The sequence below is a fragment of the Bombina bombina genome, chromosome 1 (genome assembly GCF_027579735.1).
Source record: "Bombina bombina isolate aBomBom1 chromosome 1, aBomBom1.pri, whole genome shotgun sequence".
In the NCBI taxonomy this organism is placed as follows: domain Eukaryota; kingdom Metazoa; phylum Chordata; class Amphibia; order Anura; family Bombinatoridae; genus Bombina; species Bombina bombina.
The window spans coordinates 1,337,031,671-1,337,046,970 of NC_069499.1; the positions used below are offsets into that span (position 1 = coordinate 1,337,031,671).

Here is a 15,300-nt window from a genome sequence, read left to right on the forward strand (position 1 = left end):
ACGTAACTCAGTAATCGCCTGCTCCCTAACGTAACTCAGTCATCGCCTGCTCCCTAACGTAACTCAGTCACTGCCTGCTCCCTAACATAGCTCAGTCACTGCCTGCTCCCTAACATAGCTCAGTCACTGCCTCCTCCCTAACGTAATTCAGTCACCGCCTGCTCCCTAACGTAACTCAGTCACTGCCTGCTCCCTAACACAGCTCAGTCACCGCCTGCTCCCTAACACAGCTCAGTCACCGCCTGCTCCCTAACACAGCTCAGTCACCGCCTGCTCCCTAACGTAGCTCAGTCACTGCCTCCTCCCTAACGTAGCTCAGTCACTGCCTCCTCCCTAACGTAGCTCAGTCACTGCCTGCTCCCTAACATAGCTCAGTCACTGCCTGCTCCCTAACATAGCTCAGTCACTGCCTGCTCCCTAACATAGCTCAGTCACTGCCTGCTCCCTAACATAGCTCAGTCACCGTCTGCTCCCTAATGCAGCTCAGTCACTGCCTGCTCCCTAACGTTGCTCAGTCACTGCCTGCTCCCTAACGTAGCTCAGTCACTGCCTGCTCCCTAACACAGCTCAGTCACTGCCTGCTCCCTAACGTAGCTCAGTCACTGCCTGCTCCTTAACGTAGCTCAGTCGCTGCCTGCTCCCTAATGTAGCTTAGTCACTGCCTGCTCCCTAACATAGCTCAGTCACTGCCTGCTCCCTAATGTAGCTTAGTCACTGCCTGCTCCCTAACACAGCTCAGTCACTGCCTGCTCCCTAACACAGCTCAGTCACTGCCTGCTCCCTAACACAGCTCAGTCACTGCCTGCTCCCTAACACAGCTCAGTCACTGCCTGCTCCCTAACACAGCTCAGTCACTGCCTGCTCCCTAACATAGCTCAGTCACTGCCTGCTCCCTAACACAGCTCAGTCACTGCCTGCTCCCTAACACAGCTCAGTCACTGCCTGCTCCCTAACACAGCTCAGTCACTGCCTGCTCCCTAACACAGCTCAGTCACTGCCTGCTCCCTAACATAGTTCAGTCACCGCCTGCACCCTAACGTAACTCAGTCACTGCCTGCTCCCTAACGTAGCTCAGTCACTGCCTGCTCCCTAACATAGCTCAGTCACTGCCTGCTGCCTAACACAGCTCAGTCACTGCCTGCTCCCTAACACAGCTCAGTCACTGCCTGCTCCCTAACACAGCTCAGTCACTAACTGCTCCCTAACACAGCTCAGTCACTGCCTGCTCCCTAACATAGCTCAGTCACTGCCTGCTCCCTAACGTAGCTCAGTCACTGCCTGCTCCCTAACACAGCTCAGTCACTGCCTGCTCCCTAACGTAGCTCAGCCACTGCCTGCTCCCTAACATAGCTCAGTCACTGCCTGCTCCCTAACATAGCTCAGTCACTGCCTGCTCCCTAACATAGCTCAGTCACTGCCTGCTCCCTAACGTAGCTCAGTCACTGCCTGCTCCCTAACGTAGCTCAGTCACTGCCTGCTCCCTACCACAGCTCAGTCACTGCCTGCTCCCTAACGTAGCTCAGTCACTGCCTGCTCCCTAACATAGCTCAGTCACTGCCTGCTCCCTAACACAGCTCAGTCACTGCCTGCTCTCTAACATAGCTCAGTCACCGCCTGCTCCATAACACAGCTCAGTCACTGCCTGCTCCCTAACACAGCTCAGTCACTGCCTGCTCCCTAACATAGCTCAGTCACTGCCTGCTCTCTAACATAGCTCAGTCACTGCCTGCTCCCTAACATAGCTCAGTCACTGCCTGCTCCCTAACATAGCTCAGTCACTGCCTGCTCCCTAACACAGCTCAGTCACTGCCTGCTCCCTAACGTAGCTCAGTCACTGCCTGCTCCCTAAAGTAGCTCAGTCACTGCCTGCTCCCTAACACAGCTCAGTCACTGCCTGCTCCCTAACATAGCTCAGTCACCACCTGCTCCATAACACAGCTCAGTCACTGCCTGCTCCCTAACACAGCTCAGTCACTGCCTGCTCCCTAACATAGCTCAGTCACTGCCTGCTCTCTAACATAGCTCAGTCACTGCCTGCTCCCTAACATAGCTCAGTCACTGCCTGCTCCCTAACACAGCTCAGTCACTGCCTGCTCCCTAACATAGCTCAGTCTTTGCCTGCTCCCTAACGTAGCTCAGTCACTGCCTGCTCCCTAACGTAGCTCAGTCACTGCCTGCTCCCTAACGTAGCTCAGTCACTGCCTGCTCCCTAACATAGCTCAGTCACTGCCTGCTCCCTAACATAGCTCAGTCACTGCCTGCTCCCTAATGTAGCTCAGTCACTGCCTGCTCCCTAACATAGCTAAGTCACTGCCTGCTCCCTAACATAGCTCAGTCACTGCCTGCTCCCTAACATAGCTCAGTCACTGCCTACTCCCTAATGTAGCTCAGTCACTGCCTGCTCCCTAATGTAGCTTAGTCACTGCCTGCTCCCTAACACAGCTCAGTCACTGCCTGCTCCCTAACACAGCTCAGTCACTGCCTGCTACCTAACACAGCTCAGTCACTGCCTGCTCCCTAACACAGCTCAGTCACTGCCTGCTCCCTAACACAGCTAAGTCACTGCCTGCTCCCTAACATAGCTCAGTGACTGCCTGCTCCCTAATGTAGCTCAGTCGCTGTCTGCTCTCTAACATAGCTCAGTCACTGCCTGCTCCCTAACATAGCTCAGTCACTGCCTGATCCCTAACATAGCTCAGTCACTGCCTGCTCCCTAACACAGCTCAGTCACTGCCTGCTCCCTAACATAGCTCAGTCACTGCCTGCTCTCTAACATAGCTCAGTCACTGCCTGCTCCCTAACATAGCTCAGTCACTGCCTGCTCCCTAACACAACTCAGTCACTGCCTGCTCCCTAACATAGTTCAGTCATTGCCTGCTCCCTAACGTAGCTCAGTCACTGCCTGCTCCATAATGTAGCTCAGTCACTGCCTGCTCCCTAACACAGCTCAGTCACTGCCTGCTCCCTAACATGGCTCAGTCACTACCTGCTCCCTAACATAGCTCAGTCACTGCCTGCTCCCTAATGTAGCTCAGTCACTGCCTGCTCCCTAACATAGCTCAGTCACTGCCTGCTCCCTAATGTAGCTCAGTCACTGCCTGCTCCCTAACACAATTTAGTCACTGATTTTTCTGTTCTCCTAACTCTATTCCTTGCTCCAGCACATCCTATAGGCTGTACATTTATTTGAGATTTTAAATTGTCACATAAAGTACCTGTCCACCGACAACACTCATTTCCCTCTGTTGGGGGTCAGACCTTTTGCCTTTCCCAAATGATTTACTGGATCCTGAATCCTCTCGAGATCTAGCTCTTTTTCCACCAGGTCTGCAGGAAAGAGAAAAAAAAGAATAAAATGAATGCCCTGAACCTCCAAGAAATATATTATTATATACTACCAGGAACCAGCCTGACTCACAGAAATAGGAAGGCAAGGCAACATTTGTAATACATCTTGGGACAATGCATTCAGAATCACAGTACAATGTAGTTTATAAAGCAGTTGGGATAGGCAGTAGCAAAGAAACTAAACCAGCTACAGGCAAGACAAAATAAGGCAATTCTATCAGTATTAGTAAAGTTAGAGGCTATTTCAGAAACTAAAACACTAGGAAACAGAATTTATGCTTACCTGATAAATTACTTTCTCCAACGGTGTGTCCGGTCCACGGCGTCATCCTTACTTGTGGGATATTCTCTTCCCCAACAGGAAATGGCAAAGAGTCCCAGCAAAGCTGGTCACATGATCCCTCCTAGGCTCCGCCCACCCCAGTCATTCGACCGACGGACAGGAGGAAATATATATAGGAGAAACCATATGATACCGTGGTGACTGTAGTTAGAGAAAATAATTCATCAGACCTGATTAAAAAACCAGGGCGGGCCGTGGACCGGACACACCGTTGGAGAAAGTAATTTATCAGGTAAGCATAAATTCTGTTTTCTCCAACATTGGTGTGTCCGGTTCACAGCGTCATCCTTACTTGTGGGAACCAATACCAAAGCTTTAGGACACGGATGAAGGGAAGGAGCAAATCAGGTCACCTAAATGGAAGGCACCACGGCTTGCAAAACCTTTCTCCCAAAAATAGCCTCCGAAGAAGCAAAAGTATCAAATTTGTAAAATTTGGCAAAAGTGTGCAGTGAAGACCAAGTCGCTGCCTTACATATCTGGTCAACAGAAGCCTCGTTCTTGAAGGCCCATGTGGAAGCCACTGCCCTAGTGGAGTGAGCTGTGATTCTTTCAGGAGGCTGCCGTCCGGCAGTCTCATAAGCCAATCGGATAATGCTTTCAAGCCAAAAGGAAAGAGAGGTAGAAGTCGCTTTTTGACCTCTCCTTTTACCAGAATAAACAACAAACAAGGAAGATGTTTGTCTGAAATCTTTAGTAGCCTCTAAATAGAATTTTAGAGCACGGACTACGTCCAAATTGTGTAACAAACGTTCCTTCTTTGAAACTGGATTCGGACACAAAGAAGGTACAACTATCTCCTGGTTAATATTTTTGTTGGAAACAACTTTCGGAAGAAAACCAGGCTTAGTACGCAAAACCACCTTATCTGCATGGAACACCAGATAGGGCGGAGAACACTGCAGAGCAGATAACTCTGAAACTCTTCTAGCAGAAGAAATTGCAACCAAAAACAAAACTTTCCAAGATAATAACTTAATATCTACGGAATGTAAGGGTTCAAACGGAACCTCTTGAAGAACTGAAAGAACTAGATTTAGACTCCAGGGAGGAGTCAAAGGTCTGTAAACAGGCTTGATCCTAACCAGAGCCTGAACAAATGCTTGAACATCTGGCACAGCTGCCAGTCTTTTGTGAAGTAAAACAGATAAAGCAGAGATCTGTCCCTTCAGAGAACTTGCAGATAATCCTTTCTCCAAACCTTCTTGTAGAAAGGATAGAATCTTAGGAATTTTTATCTTGTTCCATGGGAATCCTTTAGATTCACACCAACAGATATATTTTTTCCATATTTTATGGTAAATTTTTCTAGTTACAGGCTTTCTAGCCTGAATCAGAGTATCTATTACAGAATCTGAAAACCCACGCTTTGATAAAATCAAGCGTTCAATCTCCAAGCCGTCAGTTGGAGGGAAACCAGATTCGGATGTTCGAATGGACCCTGAACAAGAAGGTCCTGTCTCAAAGGTAGCTTCCATGGTGGAGCCGATGACATATTCACCAGGTCTGCATACCAAGTCCTGCGTGGCCACGCAGGAGCTATCAAGATCACCGAGGCCCTCTCCTGATTGATCCTGGCTACCAGCCTGGGGATGAGAGGAAACGGTGGGAATACATAAGCTAGGTTGAAGGTCCAAGGTGCTACTAGTGCATCTACTAGGGTCGCCTTGGGATCCCTGGATCTGGACCTGTAGCAAGGAACCTTGAAGTTTTGACGAGACGCCATCAGATCCATGTCTGGAATGCCCCATAATTGAGTTATTTGGGCAAAGATTTCCGGATGGAGTTCCCACTCCCCCGGATGGAATGTCTGACGACTCAGAAAATCCGCTTCCCAATTTTCCACTCCTGGGATGTGGATCGCAGACAAGTGGCAGGAGTGATCCTCCGCCCATTGAATTATCTTGGTCACTTCTTTCATCGCCAGGGAAGTCCTTGTTCCCCCCTGATGATTGATATATGCAACGGTCGTCATGTTGTCTGACTGAAACCTTATGAATTTGGCCTTTGCTAGTTGAGGCCAAGCTCTGAGAGCATTGAATATCGCTCTCAGTTCCAGAATGTTTATCGGGAGAAAAGACTCTTCCCGAGACCATAGACCCTGAGCTTTCAGGGATTCCCAGACCGCGCCCCAGCCCACTAGGCTGGCGTCGGTCGTGACAATGACTGCGGTCTGCGGAAGCTCATTCCCTGTGACAGATTGTCCAGGGTCAGCCACCAACGGAGTGAATCTCTGGTCTTTTGATCTACTTGAATCGTCGGAGACAAGTCTGTATAATCCCCATTCCACTGTCTGAGCATGCACAGTTGTAATGGTCTTAGATGAATTTGTGCAAAAGGAACTATGTCCATTGTTGCAACCATCAATCCTATTACTTCCATGCACTGCGCTATGGAAGGACGAGGAACAGAATGAAGTACTTGACAAGAGCTTAGAAGTTTTGATTTTCTGACCTCTGTCAGAAAAATCCTCATTTCTAAGGAATCTATTATTGTTCCCAAGAAGGGAACTCTTGTTGACGGGGACAGAGAACTTTTTTCTTTGTTCACTTTCCATCCGTGAGATCTGAGAAAGGCTAGGACGATGTCCGTATGAGCCTTTGCTTTTGACATGGACGACGCTTGAATCAGGACGTCGTCCAAGTAAGGTACTACTGCAATGCCCCTTGGTCTTAGAACCGCTAGAAGGGACCCTAGTACCTTTGTGAAAATCCTTGGAGCAGTGGATAATCCGAATGGAAGTGCCACAAACTGGTAATGCTTGTCCAGAAAAGCGAACCTTAGGAACTGATGATGTTCCTTGTGGATAGGAATATGTAGGTACGCATCCTTTAAATCCACGGTAGTCATAAATTGATTTTCCTGGATAGTAGGTAGGATCGTTCGAATAGTTTCCATTTTGAACGATGGTACCCTGAGAAATTTGTTTAGGATCTTTAGATCCAAAATTGGTCTGAATGTTCCCTCTTTTTTGGGAACTATGAACAGATTGGAATAAAAACCCATTCCTTGTTCTCTTATTGGAACTGGATGTATCACTCCCATCTTTAACAGGTCTTCTACACAATGTAAGAATGCCTGTCTCTTTATTTGGTTTGAAGATAATTGAGACCTGTGGAACCTTCCCCTTGGGGGTAGTTCCTTGAATTCCAGGAGATAACCTTGAGAAACTATTTCTAGCGCCCAAGGATCCTGAACATCTCTTGCCCAAGCCTGAGCAAAGAGAGAAAGTCTGCCCCCCACTAGATCCGGTCCCGGATCGGGGGCTATCCCTTCATGCTGTTTTGGTAGCAGTGGTAGGCTTCTTGGCCTGCTTACCCTTGTTCCAGCCTTGCATTGGTTTCCAGGCTGGTTTGGGTTGTGAAGTATTACCCTCTTGCTTAGAGGATACAGAATTAGAGACTGGTCCGTTTCTGCGAAAGGGACGAAAATTAGGCTTATTTTTAGCCTTAAAAGACCTATCCTGTGGGAGGGCGTGGCCCTTTCCCCCAGTGATGTCTAAAATAATCTCTTTCAAATCAGGTCCAAATAATGTTTTACCCTTGAAAGGAATGTTAAGCAATTTTGTCTTGGAAGACACATCCGCTGACCAAGACTTTAGCCAAAGCGCTCTACGCGCCACGATAGCAAACCCTGAATTTTTCGCCGCTAATCTAGCTAATTGCAAAGCGGCATCTAAAACAAAAGAGTTAGCCAATTTAAGTGCTTGAACTCTGTCCATAACCTCCTCATACGAAGATTCTTTACTGAGCGATTTTTCTAGTTCCTCGAACCAGAAACACGCTGCCGTAGTGACAGGAACAATGCATGAAATTGGTTGTAGAAGGTAACCTTGCTGTACAAAAATCTTTTTAAGCAAACCCTCTAATTTCTTATCCATAGGATCTTTGAAAGCACAACTATCTTCGATAGGAATAGTAGTGCGTTTGTTTAGAGTAGAAACCGCCCCCTCGACCTTGGGGACTGTCTGCCATAAGTCCTTTCTGGGGTCGACTATAGGAAATAATTTCTTAAATATAGGGGGGGGAACAAAAGGTATGCCGGGCCTTTCCCACTCTTTATTTACTATGTCCGCCACCCGCTTGGGTATAGGAAAAGCGTCGGGGGGCACCGGAACCTCTAGGAACTTGTCCATCTTACATAATTTCTCTGGAATGACCAAATTGTCACAATCATCCAGAGTAGTTAACACCTCCTTAAGCAGTGCGCGGAGATGTTCTAATTTAAATTTAAATGTCACAACATCAGGTTCAGCTTGATGAGAAATTTTTCCTGAATCTGAAATTTCTCCATCAGACAAAACCTCCCTCATGGCCCCTTGAGATTGGTGTGAGGGTATGTCAGAACAGTTATCATCAGCGTCCTCTTGCTCTTCAGTGTTTAAAACAGAGCAATCGCGCTTTCTCTGATAAGTAGGCATTTTGGATAAAAGATTTGCTATGGAGTTATCCATTACAGCCGTTAATTGTTGCATGGTAATAAGTATTGGCGCACTAGATGTACTAGGGGCCTCCTGTGTGGGCATAACTGGTGTAGACACAGTAGGGGATGATGTAGTATCATGTTTACTCCCCTCATTTGAGGAATCATCTTGGGCAATATCATTATCTGTTGCATTACTGTCCTTACTTTGTTTGGACACTATGGCACAATTATCACATAAATTTAAATGGGGAGACACATTGGCTTTCATACATATAGAACATAGCTTATCTGATGGTACAGACATGTTAAACAGGCTTAAACTTGTCAACAAAGCACAAAAAACGTTTTAAAATAAAACCGTTACTGTCACTTTAAATTTCAAACTGAAAACACTTTATTACTGAATATGTGAAAAAGTATGAAGGAATTGTTCAAAATTCACCAAAATTTCACCACAGTGTCTTAAAGCATTAAAAGTATTGCACACCAAATTTCAGAGCTTTAACCCTTAAATTAACGGAACCGGAGCCGTTTTTACATTTAACCCCTATACAGTCCCAGAATGAGGCTCTGTCTATAACTAGAAAGGCCCCCATCTGAAAAAGGTGTCCAACACAGTGCCTGCCGTTTTTCTAAACGTTCCCCAAGATTATAATACCAATAATTAGTTAGAATCTGCATAATATGCCTAGTAAAGCAATTGTTTTAGCCCAGAAAAATGTGTACCAGTTTTTAAGCCCTTTTTGAAGCCCTTTATTCTTTTATGTTTAACTAAGAAAATGGCTTACCGGTCCCCATGAGGGGAAATGACAGCCTTCCAGCATTACATGGTCTTGTTAGAAATATGGCTAGTCATACCTTAAGCAGAAAAGACTGCTAACTGTTTCCCCCAACTGAAGTTACTTCATCTCAACAGTCCTGTGTGGAAACAGCAATCGATTTTAGTTACTGTCTGCTAAAAATCATCTTCCTCTTACAAACAGAAATCTTCATCCTTTTCTGTTTCAGAGTAAATAGTACATACCAGCACTATTTTAAAATAACAAACACTTGATAGAAGAATAAAACTACAAAAAACTCTTAACCATCTCCGTGGAGATGTTGCCTGTGCAACGGCAAAGAGAATGACTGGGGTGGGCGGAGCCTAGGAGGGATCATGTGACCAGCTTTGCTGGGACTCTTTGCCATTTCCTGTTGGGGAAGAGAATATCCCACAAGTAAGGATGACGCCGTGGACCGGACACACCAATGTTGGAGAAAGTAAATCACAAAATAGGCTGCACACTAAAGAGACATAATTGCAGAACATAGTGACAACACAGTCGCTAACTGATTAAGGTAAAGCTGCATAACAATGTAGCAGCTTATGCGTAGTGACAGCCATGACTGTCTAGAGCCATACTGTTGTAGCTACTGCAATCAACCACACATAATGTAATATACACACCTGAAAAAAAGGCAGCGTGAATGTTCAAAAAGAACTGACTTCACCCTTACAGCAATAAAGGATACTCATGAACCTGCCTCACACCAATAAACCCTAATCGGCAGTGACCTGACCCCTCCAATTACTATTAACCCTAACTGCAGTCTTTTGATCAAATACCTGACTTGCTAATCAATCCTCTCCATACAACAAGAAGCAAGGGGCCCTCTAGATAGAGTGATTAGAGAAAGTCTTACAGACAGGGTTATATCATAGAAGATAGTGGTAGGAGATCATGCAGTGGGGTCTATTAGTAAAAGGTGGAGAGGGGTCAGAGTTAGCTTAGGGGGTCCTTTGGGTTTTAGGTGTATTACAGAGGGGTGATTGTTTAGTGTGTCAACCTCATTTATTTCATGATGGCGATTGTCCACGAGCCATCATGTGTGGGAATATTCATCTCCTCACCACTAGGAGGAGGCTAAAGACACCCCAACACACAAGAGCTTTAAATCTCTTTCACTCCCAAAGAAAACCCACCCACAAGGAAACCAAAAGAAAAGCTGGAAATAAACAGCCAAAGTGGCATACCTCTAAAGCAACAGCTCAGCAAGCCAGAGACCCCAGTTCAACTCCAGGATTTCACAGAAATTAATTTATCAGGTAAGCATACATTTTGTGTTCTTTCATCAGATTGTGAGAGTCCATAAGGAATCAATACCTAAGCCATGGGGTTCACAAGACCACCATGAATAGGGGGGGGGGGGTGAAGGCAGAACGTTACTATTCAGGCACTAAGGCCCGCAGAACGTTCCTGCCAGTAGAAGCATAGACATCAAAGTGATATAAATTAGAAAAAGTGTGCAAAAAAGACAAAGTAGCTGCCTTAAAAATCTGATCAATAGAAGCCTCATTACAAAAAGGTCCAAGACATAGACACTACTCTAGTGGATTGAGCAGTAATGAGCTCAGGGAGAGTTTTCCCTGCAACCAAAAAAGCCTTGAAAATGAAGGCTTTAAGCCAAGCTGCTAAAGTAACAGACATAGCTTTCTGACCTTTTGCGAAACCCAGAAAAATTAACAAAAAGAGAAGAAGAATGTCTGAAATGTTTTATGGCATCCACATAATATTTAAGAGCTCTTACAACATCCAAGTTGTGAAGAAGATGCTCCTTAGAATTTTTAGGAGCTGGACAAAAAGAAGGAACCCCAATTTCCATATTGATGATAGGAAGAAAAGAATAGCTAGTGCGAAGAACAGCCTATTCTGATGAAAAATCAGAAAAGGAGGTTCACAAAACAAAGCTGAAAGCTCAGAGACTCTTCTAGCAGAAGAAATAGCTAGAAGAAAAAGTACCTTCCAAGATAAAAGCTGAAGTTCTATGAGATTGTCACACCACACAGCAGTGGCAGCAGCGACACAGTCTACACTAACTGCAGGCCTAAACATAAAACCTGCAAGCTATAAGGATCATCTATGAAAACCTACAAGTTTTCAAACGGAAGAATCCTTAAAAGAGGAACTTTTCTCCAAAGGAATAGTAGTACACCTGGCCAAAGTAGAAATAGCTGCATCTACCTTAGGAAGGGTCTCCCAAATCTCTGTTTTAACAGAAGGGAGAGGAAAAATAGATTTAATTTGGAAAATGGAACAAGAGGAATACCTGACTTCTGCCATTCCTTAGTAATAATTTCTGAATCAGGCACAAGAAAAGTGGAAGGCTGCTTTAGGCTGCCTTAATTTTTTTTTATCAATCCTCTTAACAGGTTGTTTGACTGTAGCAGGACTTTCCTATACCTCTAAAGCAATTACAACTAACCGCAATAAGGCAGGCATATGCTCAAGCCTAAAATAAAAGGACACATCCTCTGCCACAACAGCAGGATCTTGAGACTCAGAGAGACTATCCTCAGAAAAAAAAACTAAGAGTCTTAGTCTTATCATAAATGGGTAACTTAAGATTGGCCATTACTAAGGGAAGACCTCTAGAGTAAAGGCCAAAGAAGGCCCACCTTCAAATCCTTGCAAGCGTGAGCTGGAGGTAAACAAGTTAAAACTTCACTAATAGCAGAGTGAATATAATCCTTAAGCTTTTGACAACGTTCAGATTAATTCTCCTGGGAGCAATTTTGATAAGGTACAAACCCTTGCATACTCTGAAGCACAGAAAACACTGTGTAGGATTAGCAACATACTCAGCACATGAGATACAAAGCTGAGCAGGGACACACACCTGAGAATCCTTATAAAGCAAACACATCCTAGAAGGGGTTAACGTAACAGATGATCTCCCTTCTAGATTATCATCTGACGAACCAGAGGCCTGAGCTGCACAAGTTTAATTATTTACTATTAAAAAAGGAGCAGCTTAAGGATCAGAGATAAACAGAAGCAAATAACACATAGCACACAAATAGTTAACCCCAAAGAGTAGAAAAAGACACAATGTATCACTGATTAACCCTTAAAAGGTACACAGTAAACATAAACATAAGGTACTGTTTAAATAAGCTGAACACAACTGTAAAAACAAAAATTATGCTTACCTGATAAATGTATTTATTTACGGGCATGGAGAGTCCACAAAACATTCTAATTACTAGTGGGATATTCACTCCTGGCCAACGGGAGGAGGCAAAGAGCACCCCAGTAGAGCTGCTAAGCATCACTTCCCTTACTCATAACCCCCAGTCATTCGGCCGAAGGGAAACAGAAAAAGAAGATAACACAAGGGTATAGACGTGCCTGAGGACTAGACAAAAAAACTGCCGTCTTAATTTGAATAAGGGCGGGTCATAGACTCTCCATGCCCGGAAATAAATACATTTATCAGGTAAGCATACATTTTGTTTTCTTTCCTATGGCATGGAGAGTCCACGGAACATTCTAATTACTAGTGGCAACCAATACCCAAGCTAGATGACATAGAAAGAATAGGGAGACAGGTGGACCTAAACTGAAGGCACCACTGCTTAAAAAGCCTTTTTCCCATAAGAAACCTCATCTGAGGAAAAAGTATCAAATTTGTAGAATTTGGAAAAAGTACGAATAGAGGACCAAGTGGCCGCCTTACAGATTTGCTCCACAGAAGCTTCATTTTTGAAAGCCCATGAAGATTAAACAGCTCTAGTGGAATGAGCTGTAATTCTCTCAGGAGGCTGCTGTCCAACTGTCTCGTAAGCTAAACGGATAACACTTCTCAACCAGAGAGAAAGAGTGGTAGAAGTGGCCTTCTGACCCCTACGCTTACTAGAGAAAACAATAAACATGGCAGAAGTCTGCCGAAAATCTTTAGTTGCTTGAAGGTAAAATTTAAGAGCACGCACAACATCCGAGTTATGCAAAAAACGTTCCTTCTGGGAAGAAGGGCTAGGACAAAAAGAAGGTACAACAATTTCCAGATTAATATTGCGATCCGACACTATCTTAGGGAGAAACCCCAGCTTAGTACAAAGGACCGCCTTATCAGCATGAAAAATAAGGTAAGGGGAATCACACTGCAGAGCCGAAAGTTCGGAAACTCAGCGAGCAGAAGAAATAGCAAGAAGAAACAAAACCTTCCAAGATAGTAATTTAATACTAACAGAATGCATCGGCCCAAACGGAGCCTGCTGCAAAACTCTAAGAACAAGGTTAAGACTCCAAGGAGGAGCAACAGATTTAAACACAGTCCTGATTCTGACCAAGGCCTGAACAAAAGACTGAATATCTGGTAGAACTGCCAGACGTTTATGCAGAAGAATAGACAGAGCAGAAATCTGACCCTTCAAAGTACTGACTGACAAACTCATCTCCCCTCCTGAAGAAAAGCCAAAATTCGAGGAACCCTTACTTTGTTCCAAGAAAAACCTTTTGAATCAAACCAATGAAGGTATTTACACCATACCCTATGGTAAATGCTGCAAGTAACCGGTTTACGAGCTTGAAGCATTGTATCTATGACTTTCTCAGAGAAGTCACGTCTAGTCAAACTTAGACGTTCAATCTCCAAGCAGTCAGCTTCAGAGAAACCAGATTTGGATAAAGAAAGGGACCCTGAAGTAGAAGGTCCTTCCTGAAAGGTAACCTCCACGGCGGAAGAGATGACAACGTCGCCAGATCCACGAACCAGATCCTACGAGGCCATGCAGGAGCTTTTAGAATCACAGAAGCTCTCTCCTGTTTGATGCAAGCAATTACTTGTGGAAGCAACGCAAACGGAGGAAACAGGTATGCTAGATTGAAGCTCCAAGGAACCACTAGAGCATCTACCAAAAAGGATCTCTTGACCTTGAACCGTACTTTGGAAGCTTGCCGTTTTGACGAGATGCCATCAGATCCAACTCCGGAACCCCCCACCTGAGGGTTATCATTGTGAAAACCTCTGGGTGGAGATCCCACTCTCTGGGATGAAAAGTCTGCCTGCTTATAAAATCCGCCTCCCAGTTGTCCACCCCTGGTATGTGGATGGCAGAGAGATAGCAATTGTGAAAATCCGCCCACTGGAGAATGCGAGACACCTCCTTAATTGCCTAGGAACTCTGAGTTCCTCACTGGTGATTGATTTAGGCCACCAAGGTGATGCCCGATTAAAATCTGATAAATCGGACCAAAGCTAGTTGAGGCCAAGCTATTAAAGCATAGAAAATCGCTCTCAACTCCAAGATGTTTATTGGAAGAGCCGACTCCTCTGGAGTCCACAGACCCTGTGTCTCTAAGAAACCCCAAACTGCTCCCCAGCCTAACAGGCTAGCGTCCGTGGTCACAATCACTCAGGAAGGCTTCAGGAAGCATGTGCCCCGAGACAGATGGTCCTGTGAAACCCACCATTAGAGTGAGACTCTTGTTGGGGAATCCAAATGTATCTTCTGCGAGAGAACTGAGTGCTGCACGTTCCATTGACTGAGCATGCATAGCTGCAGAGGTCTCAGATGGAACCAAGCAAAAGGAATGATGTCCATGGAGGCAACTATCAGTCCAATCACCTCCATGCATTGAGCCACAGAAGGACGAATAGCAGACTGGAGAGACAGGCAAGAAACATGAAGCTTGGATTTTCTGACGTCCATCAGAAAAATCTTCATGGGCAGAGAATCTATGATTGTTCCCAAGAAACAAACCCTTGTATCTGGAACAAGGGAACTCTTTCCCAGTTTCACTTTCCACCCGTGGGAACGTAGAATAGACAACAACATCTCAGTATGAGCTCTTGCTAGATGAAAAGATGGCGATTGAACTAGAATGTCGTAGATAAGGTGCCACAGCAATACCCAGGGACCTCACCACTGCCAGAAGAGCCCCCAGAACCTTTGTAAAAATTCTGGGAGCTGTAGCAAGACCAAAAGGAAGGGCAACAAACTGGAAATGTTTGTCCTGGAAGGAAAACCTTAGATACTGGTAATGATCCCTGTAAATGGGAACATGAATATACGTGTCCTTCAGATCTATGAACTGACCCTTTTGGACCAAAGGAAGAATAGAACGGATGGTCTCCATCTTGAAGGATGGAACCCTGAGGAATTGAATGAGACACTTTAGGTCCAGAATGAGACGAAAAGTGTCCTCCTTCTTGGGAATTACAAATAGATTTGAATAGAATCCTAGACCCTGTTCTTCTAGAGGAACTGGAACAATCACTCCCAGGGATGATAGGTCCTTTACACAGTTTAAGAAGATCTCTCTCTTTATCTGATTCTCAGATAACCTTGACAGGTGGAACCTGCCCCTGGGAGGACAAGATTTGAATCCTATTCTGTAATCGTGGTATACTATATCTATGGC

General features: G+C 45.1%; 1 protein-coding gene across 1 annotated transcript in view; it reads right to left on the reverse strand.

Annotated features, from left to right (window-relative positions):
* The window catches only part of HYDIN (HYDIN axonemal central pair apparatus protein), a 595,027-nt gene that overhangs the window by 170,842 nt on the left and 408,885 nt on the right, over positions 1-15,300 (reverse strand). The window contains 1 exon segment of the mRNA XM_053719498.1: positions 3,216-3,327. Within this exon segment, the coding sequence (XP_053575473.1) occupies positions 3,216-3,327 (112 nt within the window).